Source organism: Lissotriton helveticus, chromosome 9 (genome assembly GCF_964261635.1).
Source record: "Lissotriton helveticus chromosome 9, aLisHel1.1, whole genome shotgun sequence".
In the NCBI taxonomy this organism is placed as follows: domain Eukaryota; kingdom Metazoa; phylum Chordata; class Amphibia; order Caudata; family Salamandridae; genus Lissotriton; species Lissotriton helveticus.
Genome location: NC_136070.1, coordinates 574,560,297 through 574,580,947, shown reverse-complemented (window position 1 = coordinate 574,580,947; position 20,651 = coordinate 574,560,297). Strand labels below are relative to the sequence as shown.

The 20,651-nt window shown below is 45.3% G+C and overlaps 1 protein-coding gene across 5 annotated transcripts in view; it reads left to right on the top strand.

The window, feature by feature from the left end:
- The window catches only part of LOC144781595 (uncharacterized), a 483,894-nt gene that overhangs the window by 138,635 nt on the left and 324,608 nt on the right, over positions 1-20,651 (top strand). For all 5 annotated transcript variants that reach the window (XM_078660513.1, XM_078660514.1, XM_078660512.1 and 2 more), the window contains exons 3-4: positions 16,152-16,348; positions 16,653-16,762. In XM_078660513.1, coding sequence (XP_078516639.1) covers positions 16,152-16,348; positions 16,653-16,762 — 307 coding nt within the window. The remainder of the gene's footprint in view (positions 1-16,151; positions 16,349-16,652; positions 16,763-20,651) is intronic.

The window sequence follows — 20,651 nt, the reverse complement described above, 5'->3', positions numbered from 1 at the left end:
CGGCGGCTTCGCTAGCGTTAGAAGAGAGGGCTGGGGTGTTTCGAAGGAGCGATGCGGAGATTTGGTCCGTGGAGATTTTGTTCCAGTTTCTTTGCAGGGTAGGTTGGAGGTGGATGCTGGGTTTTGGTTTGTTGTAGTTGAAGTGAACGCAGCTGTGGTCAGTCCAGAGGAGGTCCGTGGTGTGGCTGAAGGAGACATGGTTGCTGGATGTGAAGATGGGGTCGAGTGTGTGACCTGCAATGTGGGTGGGGGAAGTGACTAGTTGTTTAAGTCCGAGGTTGGCGAGGTTGTCCACGAGGGTGGCGGTGTTGCGGTCGTTGATCTTTTCAAGGTGAAAGTTGAGGTCTCCCAGAAGGATGTAGTCTTTGGAGGGGAGCGCGTGTGGGGTGATGAAGTCCGTGATGTCTTCACTGAATTTTGCGCGGGGTCCTGGTGGTCTGTAGAGGAGGGTGCCTCTGAGTGTGGTTTTGGGGTCGATGTGGATCTGGAAGTGAAGGTGTTCGGAGTTAGCGAGGTTGGCGTCAGAGCTGGTTGAGATGCGGATTGATTTCTTATGGACGATGGCGATTCCTCCTCCTGTGTGGCTGGTACGGTCTTTGCAAGTGATCTTATAGTCTTCAGGGATGGCAATGGTGATGTCTGGGGCGGAGGAGGCGTTCATCCATGTTTCCGTAAGGAAGGCGATGTCTGGAGAAATGGTGTCTAGTAGATTCCATAGGTCAATGGCGTGTCTGTGGACTGATCGGGTGTTGAGAAGGATGCATTGTAGGTGGTTGGGGTCGGGAATCTGTGGTGTGGTCGTAGCGGAGATGTTGTCGGTGCCGCAGAATTTGCAGGAGAAGCAGGAGAAAGGTCCATGGGTTTGTCCAGGGGCGGCTTGGACGCAGTTGGGGGTGCGACCGGGGTTAAGGGCTAGGAGGGTGGCAGCATCGTAGGTAATGCGGGGGGGCTGGGAGGGACGGGGGCCAGGGGAACTGGCGCTGGGCGCGGTCCAGGCGCGGACGGGCGTAGACGGGCTTACCTTTGGCGCACCTTCGGCGCGGATTGGGCGCGGTCGCTGCGCGTGGACGCTGCGCGCGGGACCTACTGTCATATATGGATAGTGGAGGGGGAGGGGCGAGGGCGGCTCAGCTGGGAGGCGGGTCGGGCAACGTAGGAGGTCAATAACAACAAAATGGAGGCGGAGGGGTCAGCACGGCGAGAGCGCCTGGGGGAGAACGCGACTACAGCAAGGGTTAGGCGCTAGCTATTGTGATATGCTAATAAGCAAAGTCAGAGGCAGTCAGAGGCAAATAGCAGTTTAAAGATTAAAAGCAGTTTCCGTGAGAATGCGCTGCACAATGATAACACAAACGGCAATAAGGTAGCGCTGGCGGTTTAACAGTGCAAATACTAATAAGCAAAGCGGCAATCAAAGGAAATAGCTTGCAATCAGTTTCAAAAGCGCTGCACAACGATACCACAGCGATGCCACAGGGGAGCGACCACTCGGCACCGAAGCGAAGAGTGAGTCACAGCGCTTCCAGGTATGGGAGCGCTGTTTGTAGTTTGTGGGAGGGCGGCTCAGCTGGGAGGCGGGTCGGGCAACGTAGGAGGTCAATAACAACAAAATGGAGGCGGAGGGGTCAGCACGGCGAGAGCGCCTGGGGGAGAACGCGACTACAGCAAGGGTTAGGCGCTAGCTATTGTGATATGCTAATAAGCAAAGTCAGAGGCAGTCAGAGGCAAATAGCAGTTTAAAGATTAAAAGCAGTTTCCGTGAGAATGCGCTGCACAATGATAACACAAACGGCAATAAGGTAGCGCTGGCGGTTTAACAGTGCAAATACTAATAAGCAAAGCGGCAATCAAAGGAAATAGCTTGCAATCAGTTTCAAAAGCGCTGCACAACGATACCACAGCGATGCCACAGGGGAGCGACCACTCGGCACCGAAGCGAAGAGTGAGTCACGATGTCGGCCGGACGCCCCTGGCTCTGGCCCCATGAACGGGTTTCTTGGTTTATCGGCTGCAGCCGGATCCCGTCGGCCTCGGCCCCCCGACCGTTGGTGGCCGGACCGGAAGAGCATGTGGCGGGACTACCTGAAACTGTCAAGGGCTACCGCGGCCGGACTGGGAGAGAGAGGGGAGGGTCGAGGAGATATTCCCCCCCCTGCAACTCTTCAGCGTTGTAAAGGCAATCCCCTGGCCGGGTCCCGCTGGCCTCGGCCTCTCCTCCGGCTACACCCTACGTTAGGATCTCCTGGCCGAGGCGTGGCAGCAGGACCCGCCTTATATGGGCTGCTCCCGGCTGGGCGTAGCCGCAACCCTGCCCCACCTTGGAAGTTTCCAGAGTGGGGGCGGATGTTCTACTGACTTGCATTTTCCCTAGTCTATCGATTTTTTTGGCGTGGCAGGCGGTGGGACAGCGAGGGGTGATTTGGTTTCTCTTACTGTTTTTCTGGTCTCTCACCACTGGCATATTTTAACGTTTTCTTGTTTCTAGGACATTAATAGGTTTTATCATTACGTTATGTTATCGTTTCTTTGTTCGTTGTTTAATAAAAGTTCATGTTCATCAGTGGCCTACTGATTTTCGTTTTCCTATTCTTTTCTTTCCAGGTTGTTTCATGCTAAAGTTTCTGTTAACAGGATACAGTGATCACTTCGTTATTATTGCATATGTCCTTTTCACTAGGGGTGCTCTCTGGTCGGGCCAGATGACGTATCTCTAGTAAATGGTCCGGGTGAAACAGGTGCATCAATCAGTGGGGAGTAGATAGGCATGACAGATTACAACGGGGGAGAAAGGTCCGCATTACGTACCCTTTCACTATTTGCAAAGATTTTCCTACGTATATTTGCAAACAGGGAATACCTCCAAAAAGAACCAATTCCCAAACAGTCAATGTTTGGGGAAACAATCAATCAATGAGGAACGAAATAGGCACGACGTGTTAAAGGTTTGCGTTACCTACCCTTCACTATCTGCAAAGGGAGAGAGAATATTCCTATTCTTCCTCGTTTGCAGGCAGAGAAGATTCTTAAGAGAATCAACTTCGAACAATTCAATGCTCGATTCAAACAATCAACAAGGGGTACTGTGAACACAAATGAACGCCGCTTATGTACATACACATTGGTATTATCAACAGGTTGTTCCTAATGTTTCTATTTTAGGGAGGTCAAAAAGAGATCCCATTAGTGGCCTACTGATTTTGCTCGATTCCTTTTGTTTTTTTACACGATTTTTCGCTATCTGCGAAGACTAAACAGAGTATTGCGACTCTGTGCTTGTTTGTAAATAGAGAATGAACCAAAGAGAACAATCAATCAAATGGAGAGAGAAGCAGGCACGACGGATTACAACGGGGGCAACGGGGGCAAAGGCCTGCGTTAACTACCCTTCACTATCTGCAAAGAGAGAGTACTCCTAATAGAAATGAGGGGTGGGGGGCAGCATTCAAAGCAGATCAGTGTGCATAAACACGAAAATGTTTTTACTTACCACGTACTTGACATTCGACAGCTTATGATATTTGCTATTAAAAAACCATTGAAATTCACTGAAAAAACCATAGGTTATAGACCATATATAGTTAGGAATTAGCATTTAAAAAACCTTATTTTACTCACACAAAACCATTGAAATTCCATATATAGTTAGTTGCACTAACTATATATCACGCACCCGCAATCCACTGCTGATCATGTCACATATTACATCATTCATGACATGGTCAGTGACATCACTGATGACATCACTGATGACATCTCAAATGACATCACTGATGACATCACTGATGACATCTCATTTGACATCATTCTTGTGCTAATACGATAAACCTCTTCAGACTCTAATATAACCTTAGATACACTCAGTGTATACAGACACTCACACACTGCCACTCATCCATGGAGTTACTCACACACCCAGTCAGTCATGCAAAGAAACAATCTCACCTCCATTTCTTCAACTATACAGTTAAACACACCTTACTTATTGAAACATATACTAACACATATTTACTCTCTTATACAATCCCTGATACAAGTTCACAATGATCGATACAACCACTCACTCATTCAGTGGCTCTCATGCACAGTTATTTATATATGCCAACTCTCACATGTACTGTGTTTAACATATGTACTTACTATGACATGTAGCATTGAGATATCCATTCACTCATCAATACACTCATGCACACAGTCAACTGCCCATGTAGCTGTTTCCACATGCAGTCTTGAACTCATACACCTAGTGAATAAACTGCTCACACATCTATGCATAGAGTCACACACCTTCCAGCCACCCCCACACAAACTCAATCTCCCATAGAAATACTTGGGCAACCAATTAATAACACATATAGCCTCTCGTATAGCTAATGATCAACACATGCAGCAGTTTACATCACAACAGACATAATGATGCACAAATTAAGACAGTTTAGTCACTAACCCATGCATTCAGTGAGACACATTTAATCACTCACTCATACAGTCAGTCACGCACCTACTAAATCCTTCATCCAGACACTTATACATCCACTCATTCTTCAATATGTAAGACATATTTTAACTTTACAGAAACATACAGTCACTGGATGTTGTCATCAGTGATGTCATTTGAGATGTCATCAGTGATGTCATCAGTGATGTCACTGACCATGTCATGAATGATGTAATATGTGACATGATCAGCAGTGGATTGCGGGTGCGCGATATATAGTTAGTGCAACTAACTATATATGGAATTTCAATGGTTTTGTGTGAGTAAAATAAGGTTTTTTAAATGCTAATTCCTAACTATATATGGTCTATAACCTATGGTTTTTTCAGTGAATATATATATATATATATATATCCAGCATTGGATCCTTCATAGATTCACCTGCTTGAATACTTGTCAGCAGACTTTAAACCCCCGGCAACATTACCAACAGCAGTATATATATAAGCATTCTTTTACACTGACACTCAATGCAAGCTTTTCCAACCTATCCTCATCATTATAATGATCCAGAATTCATACAGTTAGAACCCACCGTACCTGGCTATTTCTTTCCTGATGCTTCATATATATAAAATGTGATTTAATAAACCTGAAGGGACCTTTGTTTTATTTCATGTATTTTCTCTAGGGTGAGATTTTTATTTCAAGGAATAGTGCATTTTTAATTTATTTTTTATAGTTTGAATGAATTTAATCTGACTGCCTCACTCGGAATGGTTTTGACTTTGATGTCCTTTTGTAATATGTAAGCATACCAAAAGGTAAAATTCCTAAAGAGATCGGATGTCAGTTACCATACGCTTTACCTTATGTTTTCCTGGGTTAGTTTACAACACCTAAGTAATAAATAAAAATGCCTTTAAATTATGTAGTTATCTTATCACATTTGCTGCAGATACAGGTCAAATGTCAAGCTATGCCTTATGACAATTTTGTTTTACACGGGGATTGGTGTTTACAAACTTATCTCACCAGGACTTTAAATGGTATTTAAAAACTGGGAGGGGCGTTAATAAAAGCGGTGTGGCAAACTTGCGAAATCAGAACGTGCGCTGTACGAAAACCTCTCGTGTTTGTTCTAATTGCCATAGCCATAATGTTGCTCCAGGTGTAATAACCGAGGCCATATATAGGGTACACTGACTCACATCTTTGTTCACTCATAGCATTCCATCAGAGTGGGGAAGGAATGTTTGTCAGTGTATGTTTAAAAACAATTTTTGAATAAATGCCTCTCAATACAGTGATATAATGTGATTCACTAGGGTAAAAAACGACTCTGTGTTGAAGAAACACACTTTTAAAATTTTGAAGACATTTTATCAAATTCAAGCATGCTTCACAATTTATATTTACATTTATTTATAAAGTTTTCTGTGCGCTGGGGGACAACGTTGCATGGGTCTGCCCTGAGGTCGTCCACGGATATGTCAGTGAAGCCATACAAGTCCCTCCTGGCGCGCTGATGTCAGTTTCCTTCTTTTCCGTGTCTACAACTCAGACCCAGGAGAAGCGGTTCCTCTGGCCTGTTTTAAGGTCTCGCCAGCTCATGCACTGCTCTGGCGAGACATTTTGTAAGTGGCTTTTAAAAAGTCCGACCACACGCTTTTGCTTGTGGCTTCAAGCTTGCGGTTACGCGCACGGTTACGTGCATAGCCGCCATATGGCTTTCCGTCATGGCTCATTAAGCCTTACAGCGCGCGAATCACTTTCATTTCCATGCTCCTCCACCCCCTGCTCTTTGCTCTCACTAACCCCTGCCTTCTCCGCCTCCCTCCTCGTCAGTCAACGGGCTACAGCTTGTTTTCTTTCCTTCTACCTTTTCTGCTTTTTCCTTTTTTCTTCCCGAATCTCCCGCCGTATTTCCTGCAGGAATTCCTCCCGACCCAGGTGTTAGCGCTTGTTTAATGGCTATGTGCGTGCATGCCTTTCTTTATTGCTCTCTGCTTGACCGTTACTGAGAGCATAGCTGAAAAAAAGGTAAGCATTTAGCTGCCGGCATCCGTGATATTGCTGCACTGTCTGTGCCCCTCCCGAGTCCTGGTGCACACTTGGTGGCCACCTCTCTGGCTCAGTCCACTGGCAGGCCTTCCATTGTGCTCCCGACCTCCAAACCTACCATCACCATTGCGCATCGTTCGCGGGCACCCTTAAAGCGTGCACACCAAATATTTATTTTAACAAGGAGCAGTCATTGATGGAAGTCTGGTGTAACTGAATTTGTACTGCCGATGTTTCTCAATGCATTACAGTATACTTTAAATACTCTGGGACGGAGTTTTGCCCATGTTTTCTACCACCACGTTGCATAATCAGCAGTATTGTTTTGTTGAAGAGTCCTTTCCCACATTTGTAGGCTACTGCGCTACCATGTTCAGCCAAGTGCTGGGCTGCCGTCACTTTTCTAGACGGTCTCTCCTGCCTGGAGGAGCGAGCTGTGCCAGGCCTCGTTTCAGTTACCTGGAGACACGGCCCCCTGGTAGCGCCTCAAGGTCCTCGAAGGCTGTTGCGCCTCCCAGCGGCGCTGGCGGTGTGAGCCGCGTGGGCAGGAGCTCTGTACCTGGCCCGGGCCCTGCCTGGAGGAGCCAGCCGTGCCAGGCCTCGTTTCAGTTACCCGGAGACACGGCGCCCTGGTAGCACCTCGAGGTCCGTGAAGGCTGTGGCGCCTCCCAGCGGCGCTGGCGGTGTGCAGGAGCTCTGTACCTGACCCGGGCCTGCCTGGAGGAGCGAGCCATGCCAGGCATTATTTCAGTTACCTGGAGACACGGAGCCCTGGTAGTGCCTCGAGGTCCTCGAAGGCTGTAGCGCCTCCCACCGGCGCTGGCGGTGTGCAGGAGCTCTTTAACTGCCTGGAGGAGTGAGCCGTGCCAGGCCTCGTTTCAGTTACCTGGAGACACTGCGCCCTGGTAGCGCCTCGAGGCCCTCGAAGACTGTAGCGCCTCCCAGCGGCGCTGGAGGTGTGCAGGAGCTCTGGCCCTGGCCCTGCCTGGAGGAGCGAGCCGTGCCAGGTCTTGTTTCCAAGTTATTCATCAACGATTCCTTAACTACTGGAATATTTCCAGAAGAACTTAAAAAGTCATACATACGCCCTTTACTGAAGAAAAAAACTTGGACCCGCTGAACCCTGACAACTACAGACCCATTACAAATGGACCGTTCCTGGGCAAACTGATAGAAAGTGCAGCGTTCGCCCAGATGTCACAATTCATTGAAGAGAATGAGATACTTTCAGACTTCCTAACAGCATTCCGTCCGGGAAGAGGCACTGAATCTGCCCTCCTTGCCATCTGGGATGACCTAAAGAATACAGTTGACCGCAACGGGGTTGCTGCGCTACTCCTCTTGGACCTCTCAGCTGCCTCTGACACAGTTGAGCATGACACTCCCGAAACAAAGACTCTATGAAGCCGGAACAGAGGGAACTGCTTTAGACTGGATCGCGTCCTACCTTCGAAACAGAACTAATGTCATCCATACCCCACCTTTCTTGTGCAAACCGCACTCCACAAAAGCAGGGGTCCCTCAAGGTTCTATCATATCACCCATGCTTTTCAACATCTACATGAAGTCATTACCAGTACTGATCAATACATTTCATCTTACATGCTATAACTATGCAGATGACACGCAAATACTCCTTCAACTGGCATGCCCCAAAGACATTGGAAAATCACCAATTTTCAGCTGTCTCAGAGCCGTGGATCAGTGGTTGACCTGGAGCCATCTCAAATTGAATGCTTCAAAAACTGAAATACTCATGGGTGGCGATTGGAAACATTACAACCCGCTTGCCATGTGGCCTGATGAACTGGGATCACTGGCTAAAGGATCGAAGGAAGTAAGAAACCTCGGAATGACCATGGACTCCAAGCTGTTGATGAATGCCCAAGTGGATAGACTAGCAAGATCAAGCTTCGCTACTATAAAAACGCTGCGACAAATTTTCCCTCATTTGGGATTTCCACACAAGGTCCAAGCTACCATCTCCCTTGTTCTGTCCAAACTCGATTACGCCAATAGCCTCTACCACGGACCACCTTTAACGACCATGAAAAGACTACAACGGATTCAGAACTCGGCTGCCAGACTACTCTTGCATATCAAACCGCAAAACCACATCTCCCCTGCCATGAAAGCCCTGCATTGGTTACCGGTTGCCAGAAGATCCACGTTCAAGCTGCTTTGTATCACCCACTAAGCAATACATGGAATTGGACCACTCTTCATCAGGAATAAAATCACCAAACACATTCAACAAAGGAACCTCCGCTCTAAAGGAGCATCTCACTTCAATATCCCACCATACAAGAAAAAAACCATGGGTGGCACATCCTTCTCTGTTCAAGCAGCCAAACTATGGAACTCTTTACCCCCCAACATAAGGTCCACCGACAACCACCTTATCTTCAGAAAACTACTCAAGATTTGGCTCTTCCCCACATAAGCACAATACGCAAACAGAAATTTACAGCACATCCCTCTGTATACAAGCAATTTTTTTCACGATAGATATGTACCTATCTTTGTGTATTACTTTGTATAAACATGTAAAATAATTATGTTGTTGAGAGAAAACAAATAAATAATAATAAATAAATAAAAATCATCTTTGGTCTACATGTACATACTTCCATTGTGCATCTATGTACCTTCCATGTACTTGGATCTGTGTGTCTGTTACTTTTCTCCTGAAAAAGCATATCCAATGCACTGCCCTATTTCTCATCCTGTGCCTCTATCAGTATCTTTAATCTGCATATACTTACCTCCTTTATTTATCTATATTCTTTCATTGTAATTATGGATCTATATATTTATCACTTTCTTCTAATTTAGCATTTCCAATGCACTACCCTATTTCTCAGCCTATACTTCGCTCAATATATCTTCTAGCCCAACCTTCTGACTCATCTCAAACTTCTTCTACTACACCTTCCAATGCACTACCCTATCTCCCATCCTATACATCTATCAATACATCCTCCTCATCCACTCTCTCATTTATCCCAAACCCCATACCACTACTATGAATGCCAAAATAACCCTTTTGCGACTCTCTCCTATTCTACCCCTCCTTCCATCATCTGACACCTATTTTACTATACCGATCCCCTAAAACAAACCTTTCTAAACTCTTCCCTCTGAGTCCTCCCCTCCAAAACTCCCTTTTACTCATCCAAAAGCCTCTTCCTACTGCTAAGACCTAAAACATAAAAAATAAACAAATATAAATCCTTCACTCTTTTATCCCTCCACTATCCTTTTCAATCGAAATTAACAGACTAACATGTTCACTTCTCAAATTCCATATTAAACTATACTAATATACTACCCAAATAACTGAATAACATATCCAGTACTCAAATTACTTCATATTTTTTTACTATACTAATTTTCAACAGTAATCCTTTATGGGTTCCGGAGTGACGTGCTACTCGCCAGAAAAGCGCTTCAACACCCATCAGGAGTAACAAGTGCTATGTGAATGCAAATCTCTCTTCACCTTTTATCCCTCCGCTATCCTTCTCACTCCAAGTAACTTACTAATATCCACCACTGAAATTACTTCATATTTCACCATATTAATTCACCACTAATCCTTTGAAGGCTTCCTGAATAGCGTGCGTCAACAAGCGCTATATAAATACAAACCTTTGTCCTCCTCTATCCTTCTGCTATCATTCCAAATCCAATTAACTGATTAACTGACTAACCTAGCCACCACTTAAAATGTACTTACATGTTTCACTATACTAATTCAACACTAATCCTCTATGGGTCCCGGAGTAGCGTGCTACTCGCCGAAAAAGCGTTTCAACGCCTCGTCAGGGGTAGTAAGCGCTATATAAATGCAAATACAATACAATACAATTATCCCTGGAGGACGCGAATACATGCATGCAGAAGATTAGGGGGACTGCAGGGGAAGCTTATCCATCTATTTAGTTCTTTAAATTCTGATATTTCCATAACATCTTGTGTAATAGCTATAAATAGCAGGCGTACATCAGTGTGGTGAGTGTTGAAGGCAAGCCTTAATCTCATTGTTGAGGGAGCAGTGGGACGCATGACACACTCACAGTGGCGGCTCCTCGAGGGAGGGTTGCGGGCGGTGAGGCGGGCGGGGGAGGGGCAGGGTGGGGAGTAGTAAACTCCGGCATACAGCCAAACGGAGTTAAGTAAATAAATAAATGAATATAACGAATTACATTGCGCGCGCTGCCTTGCATCGCAGCATTGCAACGCGCGCAATGTAATTAGTTTTATTTATTTATTTACTTAACTCCATTTGGCCGTATGCCGGAGTTTACTAACCCCCTGCCCTTCCCTCACCCCACCCTACCGCAGCACTCCCTTAAGGAGCCGCCACTGCAAAATAGATATATTCACTCATCCTGGAATCCTGCCTCTTGAGCTCAAAAAATTATCTGGCAATATCAGGCAGTGAGAAGGAGGAACAGACGCGGCAAAAAGGAGAAATGCACAGTCTTGAAATCAATACTTAAACCTATGTCAGTCCCTACCAAGTGCCATCCGTGACTCATCTTTTTCGAACGCGGTGTCTGTCCAGGGATCATTAAATTTTGCCAACAACACCCCACCCAGCAGCAAAGATCAGGTAAGTAGAAAGAAAGGTCGCGGTTAAAAGACATCAAGCTAGGTGACTGTAGGAGGTTCCAAAGTGGCCTTGCCACGTTGCTCGAATTGAGCATAGAAAAGAGGCATAGTGGACCTAAGATGCCTTTAAAACAATATCCCAGACACTCCTCTTCCAGTTACATTTCATTTGCCCAGTTTGTGACACAGGTGGCAGAACTGTTACCAGTGACTCACGTAGCATGAGGTAAGGCTTTAGATCTGTCCACCTCTTGGTATTACCAGGCCAGGGTATAGAAAGGCCAGGGCATAAAAACAGAGTTTGATAAGGACCAGTTTGAATGCTGTAAGTCTCACTAGCGCTCCTCAGGTGTTCAAAAAAGTGATCGCGGAGGAGGAGGTACGCTAGCAACCAAGATGGCCGCTTAGGCTCCCGGCTCCGCCGACCTCTGTATCCTGCCAGAAGATCCTGTCGATAATCCTGATTTAACGTCCGACCCCCGTGTAGATGAACCGCTGCTCTCCCCGACGGTGTAATTCCGAAGATTTAATTCGCTTGGGTGACGGAGCTGCGTCGAGTGGAAGTTTGCGGCCTAATCCAGCAGGAGAGCCGGGGCCTCGAGTTTTGCTCTGCCCGTGTCGTAGCTGAACAACATCGGCCTTGGGAGCCAGTCAGGGTCCGGTCCACTGTAGTGGAGGTTTTTTCTTCGCCCGATCTCGACGGTGCTCATTTTGCCTGATCAACATTGAGGGGGGAGTGACGTGGCACGACAGTAACCGGGGGTGGAGGTCCCTGACCCGCGGACCCGGTGTGACTCGAACAGGGTTCGGTGTGTCAGGGTCTTTGCTCACGCGAACGAGCTGCATATTGTTGCTGCAGAATCCGGTCAGCCCCCTCCGACGCCGTCCGTTCCGCTCCTGTCTGTTCCCCCCGGGGAAGCCGGCTCCTCGGGGGCAGTCAACATGATCGTTGTTGAGCGTGGAGGGATGGATCGGACGGAGAGTGAGCCGTCGCTAAAGACCATAATGGCAGCCATCGGGGCATTTCACACACATGTGGATGCCCTGCTTCACAAAATGATGACGGGCTTATTGGCTATGGAATACGTGGAACCGGACCCTGCTACATCACAGGTATTATCACAAGCTGCGATTTCGACTACAACCATTTTGATCCCGGACGAGGACCCCGTGCGACAAGAGGAGCAGCAGCCCTTGGTTGGTCTCTTGGTAAATCCCGAACCCAGTATTTTGAACGTCTCGACCTGCTTACCATCATTGCTAACTTTGGGAAAACCAATTTGTGTCCCCTCCCCGGAGAATCCTTTGGGTGACTGTCCCTGGACTTCTGTTTCATCCTCTCCCTCTTTAGTGACTTTACGATCTTGGAGGAAATTACACTGGGACTATCCGTCCGTGAGGGAGTGTTCCTACGCTGCTGCAGTTCTTGGCCACTTGTTGACTTTGAATTGTATTGCATTTATTCAGACTCCTTTTTCACTTTGATTCTCCTGCTGAAGCGATGGGAGGGGTCCACACAAAGGTTCGGAAGGGCCAGGGTTGATAATGATCGACTGTAGTTGGTATTACGGCCCTAATGGATGTGGAATTCGTGGCTGTTTGTCCCGCGGGAGGTTGGGCGGTGTGTCACGGCTCCCCCTAATTTAATTTCTTTGGGACTATAGATCTTGACTTTTTATCATACGGGGTGCTGGTTTCTGGCAGGGGGGAAGGGGACCGGGAGCTTATATGGAAATGCCCTCCCCACAGTCTCTCTTTTCTTCTTTTAGAACTTAGTTAGTTGGGGCGACAGGCACACTGCTTGGGGGGTTAAGCGATAGCCGTTGCAGGGGTGCAGGGTGGGGGGATGGGTTTTTTGTTTTCTTTCTGTTATCGCTCATATGGTTTTTTCCTTTTTTTTCCGATCTCTCTTTTAGTTTTTCCTTATACGTAATATTGTCGAAATATCCTGATTTTGTTTTTGTTTTTTACATTCTAGTATCTGACTGTCCTGAATCTTTGCATTTATGGTTTTATGGGTGAGAGGGTCTTGAGAGTCCGCATTTAAATTGTTTATCGATTGTAATGTTGCAAGTCATATTTCGAATTCATTAGCGCGGGCCTCTCAGGGCTTCCTCTGTTGCTTCACGTCTATCCTGTTATGATTCCTGTTCACCCTATTATCCTGTATGTATACATGGCACCGGATATGTCTATTCCCTTTTTTCTTGTCTTAAAATGATAAAAAGATTTATAAAAAAAAAAAAGTGATCGCGTGGTCACTGTCCATCATCTTTGGAGGTCAGGAATCACTGTATTCCCAAACCTCAATGACTAGATCCTGAAGATGGGCTCATCTCCGACAATAGAGGACTACCTCCAGATGACAACAGAACTTCTGACATTGTTGAACAAGCTGCAGTGCCACCTGGTTTCATCTCAGAGGCTTCCATTCATTGTTGCAATCCTGGATGTGGTGAGTTCAGGGCTTTCCCTCTGCACCCACAAGTCCAAGACATTCAGGATATGATCCAGATGTTTCAGGCTCACGCCTTGATCCAGTTGTGGGAGGTTCTGAGGCTTTTTGGCCTCTTAGCCTTATGCATCCTGCTTCCCAACAATGCCATGTGGCAAATTTGGGTCCTTTTATAGAACATGGAGTCTAGTGGGCCCAGCATCACGTCACATTTCTGACACTGTCAAGATCTTGAAGGAGATACCTGAAGATCTACAATGGTAGTTGACTGACTTGCATGCCACACTCCCATCCCCACCTGGAGCTGACAGTGGTGACATACGTATCACTGCTGGCTTGGGGTAGTCAACTAGGGGAGTGTGTAACTCAGAGGACTATGGTCGTAGGTGGTTGGCAGGCTCCCCATCAGTCTTTTGGAACTGTGGGCCATTCATCTGACTCTGAGGACCTACCTGCTGTCCATCAAGGGAAGGCTGGTCCAGGTTCTCACACACAGACAACAGCGGTGCCATGTGATACGGCAACAAGCAGGGTGGGGTCCTGATCCAATGCCAGGAGGCATTGTGCCTCGATATGGTTGGAGTGCTAGGACGTATCCCTTATCATTCAGACAAACTAAGGAGCCATCGTCCGGCAGATCAGTGAAGGTTGCATCTCAAGGTAGAACAGGGCGCCAGTGGAGAGAACTCTGGCTAGATCTTTTTTGCAACCATCTAGAACATGCATTGTTACCTGTTTTACATGGTGGTGTTTCTGCAAGTACTCAAAGTAGGAGACATATTCCTGCCTCTCCTGCCCAAGTTCTGATGAAAATCATGAATGATCAGGCCACGTTATCCTAGTGGTACCCAATTGGGCCAGGAGAATGTGGTATATGGAACTACTGAGCATGAGCATTTGTCCTCCAACCAGACTGCGCCTTTGGGAGGACTTCATGGCTCAGTCATAGGACAGGGTCCTACACCTAGCCCTACTGCTCTGACAGCCAAGTCTGGAGGGAAGGACACTTTGACCATTCGGTGCAGCAAGACTTTTTTGTCTGAGTCCACTCCACGGACCCTCACCGCGTGGAGGTACAGCTTTGGTATCTATTCTAAGGTGAGAAATCTGCGATTAGAAATATCCATCAGAAGAACAAGTAACTTACCTTTGGTAAGGATCTTTCTGGTGGCTATTCCATCTAACCACAGATTCCTCTTTGCCCTCCCACCTACTCACACTGCGGAGTAGTTGCTTTGTTATTCAGTTATTCAGTTTATGTGATTTAACATAGGCTTAGCTCTTTGAAGTTTGCATTTTTTTTCCTGTTCGGAGAGCAATAGATAACCAAATATCTCAATGACTGCTAAATGGTTTTACACCAAATAAAAAAAGGGACAGAGAATTGAATGGCTTTGGTGTGCACTCCCCCCAAAAAATCACCAAGCAATGAATTTCTTTCAGTGTCCTTGTTCTGTGCAAAGAGGTTTCCTTACCCAACCTTCAGTGTCAGTCAGACAACAGAGAGAATCGGGTAATAGGAGCTCTTGTCTACTCTCAGGTTTCTTTACTCTCAAAGGGAATGGCTTCTGTGGTATCTTTCAATTGTTTGTTATTCCATGTGCATTCCTGAAGTGGATGAAGGACTTGGGGCCTAATTTATAGGCTGGCGTTAAGTGTACTCCATCGCAACGGTGAAACAGAATACATACCACCAACAGAATGGTCCGCCTCATCTGATTTAGATCTAGGTGAACCATAGGTTTGGTACGGCGGTGACTGCTTATTCACTGCCATAGCCAAACCTCTCCAATGGCCCAGTGGAGTAGAGGGCATTAGAGAAATGGCTATATGTCTGCCTACCCAATTAGGATAGGTGAACATATAGCCATTGTTTTACAGTCCGTTATATTTGGGATGATAACATGGTAATAAAGCTCCCCTCTCCATTAGAGATGACTCCCATGGCGAGAGGAGCATTACATTTTTTTTTCAAAAAGAAAATCCCGTTTTGGGATTTTTTATTTTTGGAAAAAAAACAAAAAACTTTTAGTGCAGTGCTGCATCAGCCCACAATTACATTAGGCCCCTAGAATCTCATCTGGGAGGAAAATGAAAATCCTCCAATTTCTGGAGGACTCTCTAAATAACGAGTGGAATCCACCAACTGAATTCCCACATCCCAGTAGAGATTATTGTGGAGTATATTCAACTGGAGGAATCTCCTCTGTTTTTAGAGTTTCCACAAGAAAAAGGAGGATTTCCAAATGCCCCCAAACTGCAAATGAGGGTTTGTAGAGTGCAGGAGATACTACAGTGAGTAACCTTTACTTAATTTTCTGTTTGTGAGAAGAATGTGAGATGTTATCATTTAGTGAAAATGATTGTATGCTTGTGTCTATCACTGAGAGCAATGCTAAATATTTGCTATCAGATGGGTAATGGAAACTCCCACGTGGCAAGAGGACTGCTAAATGTTTTACCAGCAGAGTAGCTTGGTAGGGGCAGGTATGTTGAATGTTGTTTTCTCTTTTCCGCTCAATGCGAAAAGTATTATATCTGTATAAAGCTTTTTATTTCTGCCTTTTCTGTTTCTCCAAGTATGAGGAGGGCCGAGCTGAACTGGCTGCATTGACGCAGGAGAAGCAGAACCTGACAGAGGTGTATACAGGCTCAGAGCGGGCCCGTCAGCGGCTAACCCAGGAGCTGCAGGTGAAAGATGCCCAAGTGTGCAGCCTTCAGGGCCTGTTGTCTGCTGCCAAGAAGGAGATAAGCAGCCTGGAGCAGGAGCTAAAAAGGTACATACGCATACTAAGTATTTCTTTAGATGGCCAGTGCCTACCAGTGGAGACAGATTTCCTCTCACATCCTTTTTGCATGGATGTAATTGTACTGCTTTATCTTAGTTCAAGATGTATAACACTACTTATTCTTCTAGGGCCACTGGGCACTCTGCTGTACAGAGTCGGCCTGATTATATGGACCCATGATGAGTACAGTTACAAAACATGATTGATGAAGGGGCGCAAGGAAATGTGCTGAAAATAGTATTGCCTGTGTGGAATCTCAGTCCTCACCTTTCTCTTTTTTTTTGTTGCACAGATGCCAAGCAGAGTTGGAGAAACTTCAAGCCTCTGGGAACCCAGTAGAGTCACAGATCTTCCTGACACCCCCCTGGAGCTGCAGTGGATCACCACTACCAGCTGGAGAGGGTGAGAAACAGTAGGCACCACAGGGGTGTGGAATTTTATAAAATATCTATTTGTCCATGGGGCAGGTTGCTTCATAAATCTACTTGTCCTGTAACAAAATCCACTTGCCCCTTTGGTGCCATGTAGTGCAATGACAAATTATGGCAGCAATCCAATTATATAAGAGCTCTGATATTGCCTCTCTGATTCTGCCAGGGCTCCTACCATAGTAGGGATTGAATACAAGCAATCCCCTTATGTCGCCATGTTTCCGTAGATCTATATACTAATAAGGTAGTGGTAAGCAATAGTTCCAGGGTTAGAATGCCCTTTTAAGTCTGTGCAAACCTACTAACTTGCATGTTTTAAGAGTTTTCAACAACTCTTCTCTAATCTTTTCCCATACTGAGAAATGTTGGAAACGTACTCTCGACAATGGCAGACGTAAACCTTCCTCTAGAGTTGGGAAAAAAGTGTTTGGAGGGAAAGTAAACTTGCACACACTCAGATTTTCGCATGAGCAAATCTACACCTGCATATTTGATCATGCTAAAATGCAGTTCACAAATATTTTCTGGGAGTACTATTTCTTGTCCTACTTCTGTAAATTCTTGGGAATTCATGAAAGCTGTAGAGCTGCACTTAATATACCATAGGTGCACTTTAGAGACTTTAATTGGGCCCTCTTTCTGTATCGGTTTGGTTCACTGAGTAACAGCATTCTGCTCTTTCATAAGGAGCATATCATCACACAAATTAGTTATGTTCAGTGCCAGTAACTACTGTGGCAGTGTGTGCTTTTTGAGACCAAAAACAATTTTTGATTTTGCCAATTTTTGTTATAATGGTGAGGGCCCGTCAGCTCCCACACCAATAAGGTTTTACAAAAACCATGCCAAAACAAGTCCCACATTGTCAAAACTGTAAAGCTGACCACCAATTTAAGACCTACTGGCTTTGCCAATGCTTGTTTATTTTTGTTTCCCCTATTCCTATTGAAATTGGTTACACTGGTTTTCCATAATGAATAATGTTAGGGAATACTAGCATGCTTCAACACATTACTAAATGATGCAGCAAAGAAATGGTATCGGAAATTTTACAGTAGTTTAGCAAAATGTTTTTTTCCCTGCTTTCATTTTTTTAAATGAACTTTTATTTTAAAAGCAAATAATCCTCAATCTTGCTTTCAGGCTTTGCCAAATATGTGCATCAAATCAGAGAGCATTCTAGGACCAATATACATAGTCTCATATTACTAAACCTCGAAAACGTGTGTACACATTTTTATACTGGAACCACTGTCAATGGTGCAGTTAGAGCTTACAACATTGACTTAGAGTGCTCACCCTAAAAATAAAGGCTTTCAATTGATGAACCATAAATACAAGTTTGAACAGCATTAACATATGGACAAAAATATTACCTTCACTGCAGACAGTGCTCTTTCCGGAGCCATAATGTGGTACTGCAAACCGGCAGCCAAAGTGTTTGTGCTGTAGGGGGTTGGGCCAACGTGTCCCAAGGACAAAATACACATTAAAACTTGTTGCCCTTGGTCCTGAACAATATGTCCTGGGCGACGGACTATAGGAATTCCACATCCCTGGCACCAACTATGGCTTGAGCTTACCATCAATTCGCACCCAAGATCTGTCTCAGAGGCCACCTTGGCACACCAGATATTGGGGTGACCTCTCATTGGCTTTTTTTGGCTCTGCTCTGGGGCTAGGTGACCTCACGCGCATCCTTCTTAGAGTCAGTAGCACAGGATCTCTGACCCTCACATAAGTCTTTCTTCGGTTGATTCTTGTTTTGCCCATGGGCCTCCTCATATAGACCATTCTGAACAGGTTTCTCCATATGAGGGTCTGCTCACCCTCTGAAGATCATGCTGTCTTCATTTGTGACAGTGTCACTCTGCCTCTTCAGCAGTTGGTTAGCTCTTGGCTCTCTCGGTGCTGTGCCTCAAACAATAAACTAGGGGGTAGTTTGAACCACCAGGGCGGTAGGAAGTGAGATGAAGGTTCATACCCTAGAATGGAGCATATAATTCTTAAGAAGAGGATTGTTTGATCTTGTTCCTCCCATTATCTTCCTTTTGTACTTATATTCTTGGACATTCTACATGCACATGCATCCTTTTTTAATCTCTAACTGTTTTAGTAATGGAGAGACTTTGGTAGCCAAATCATCCTTTTAAACTATGTGAAGCATAGTACATTTTAAGTTTTACTTTTCTTTCTTGCTTATCCCCTCACAACTCTTGCACATTTCTACTGTTTTTTCTTTTTGGTTGCTCACAATTTTTGATTGTTCACAGACTTTTATATGTTTATGAACTTTTATTGGGTAGAGGTCTTTAAGACCGAGTGTCAAAATAAAACAAACGCCATTTTCACTCTGCCCTTTAATTACTTGACCCTCAGTGTTCCCTCACGTTTATAATTTAACCCTTGACTTTTCATGTGTTTTTCTACCATCTGAAACCTCTGTTTTTTCTCTGCAGCATTTGGCCCTTTGTATTCTGCTCACATAATTATCATTTGCTTTTTGTGGTGTTATAATGTGTTGGTAATTGTATAACTTTTGTCCTATCCGTGGCGGGGCCCAAAATAGCTTTCAGGTGGATGGGTAAATATCTGCTCTGTTTGTTATGCATGCTTGGTGAAAGATTGAAAGTGTGCCCCAGTCGTGTTGTAGCAATCATGTTGCAGCACAGTATTGCACCAATAGTGTAGTAGAAGACTGTTGGAGCTAGTATTGCAACCTTCCTATACAGACCAGTCATTCTTACGGGTTGTGCTTAGTTGATATTATAATTCAGGGGTTTGCAGCATGTGCTGCTGTAGATGTTATGCTTTGCCCACTTTTGCTTTCTACTGTGGTGCAGGGATGTTGCATGTTGTCTTCAAAGTAGAGGTTTCGGATTTGAGGTGACTCGTAATCCCTTCCTAACACCCACACTGCACCAGGTCAAAGACTCCACCTTAGATTTATTTTCTGCCATTGGGTTCAGATGTACTTTTTTGGGAGTTCCAGGACCGTTGTGCGGCAGAAGCCAATCAGTCGACCAGAATTGCCTTTGATGAGACTCAGACAATGTACGACCCCCAACACTTCTGAATCAATACATTCCAGAGGTATTCGAGGCCAGGTTGTAAAATAATGACTTGTGGGGTGTGGATTATGAACAATTCACCGTTCCAGTTCTGCCATAAATGCAACAGCAAGTTCCTGTGATCAGGCCAGCACAGGATCTTTAATCTTTGCTTACCAATGGGCAAGGAATTTAACTATTCAGCCTATCCGGGTTTTAACAATAAAAATAAAAATACCTGCCATTACAATATGGAACCTCAATTGGCAAACTACAAGATCTAGTGCCATAGCTCTCCAAGTGCTATCGACTAAGGCAGGCATCGAAGGTACTAATCCCACAGATAGAAGAGAAAAATACATAAGGAAGGGTACATAATCCAGTAGTTAGAAGGAATTCCCGTATGGTGTCACAGGATGCCAAATGGTGCAGAGCCTAGAATATGTGTTGTCAGAGGACTCCGACTTCAGGGAACCAGTGAGGCCTGAACCCAAGACAACAGACTGCACCTAAAGCACCCACATCATCCAATGATCTTCAACACAGGATTCATCCTAGATAGGAGTCTCGACTCCCAGGTAAGCATAAGCATCAAGAGAACCAGGCTTTGAACCTTGACGTCGTGTCAAAAAGGCCTTGACAGTTGGCTGTGACCTCTGTCCCCAAGACATATCTGGGGTGTTTTGGTCTTTCCTCATATCAAAGATACATATGCCTAGACACCCTAGCCCTCCCCTTTTTCCTCATTCACCTGGGCACTCTCACTCACCATAACTTTCACTGCACATGGACACTGAGTATGTTTTAGAC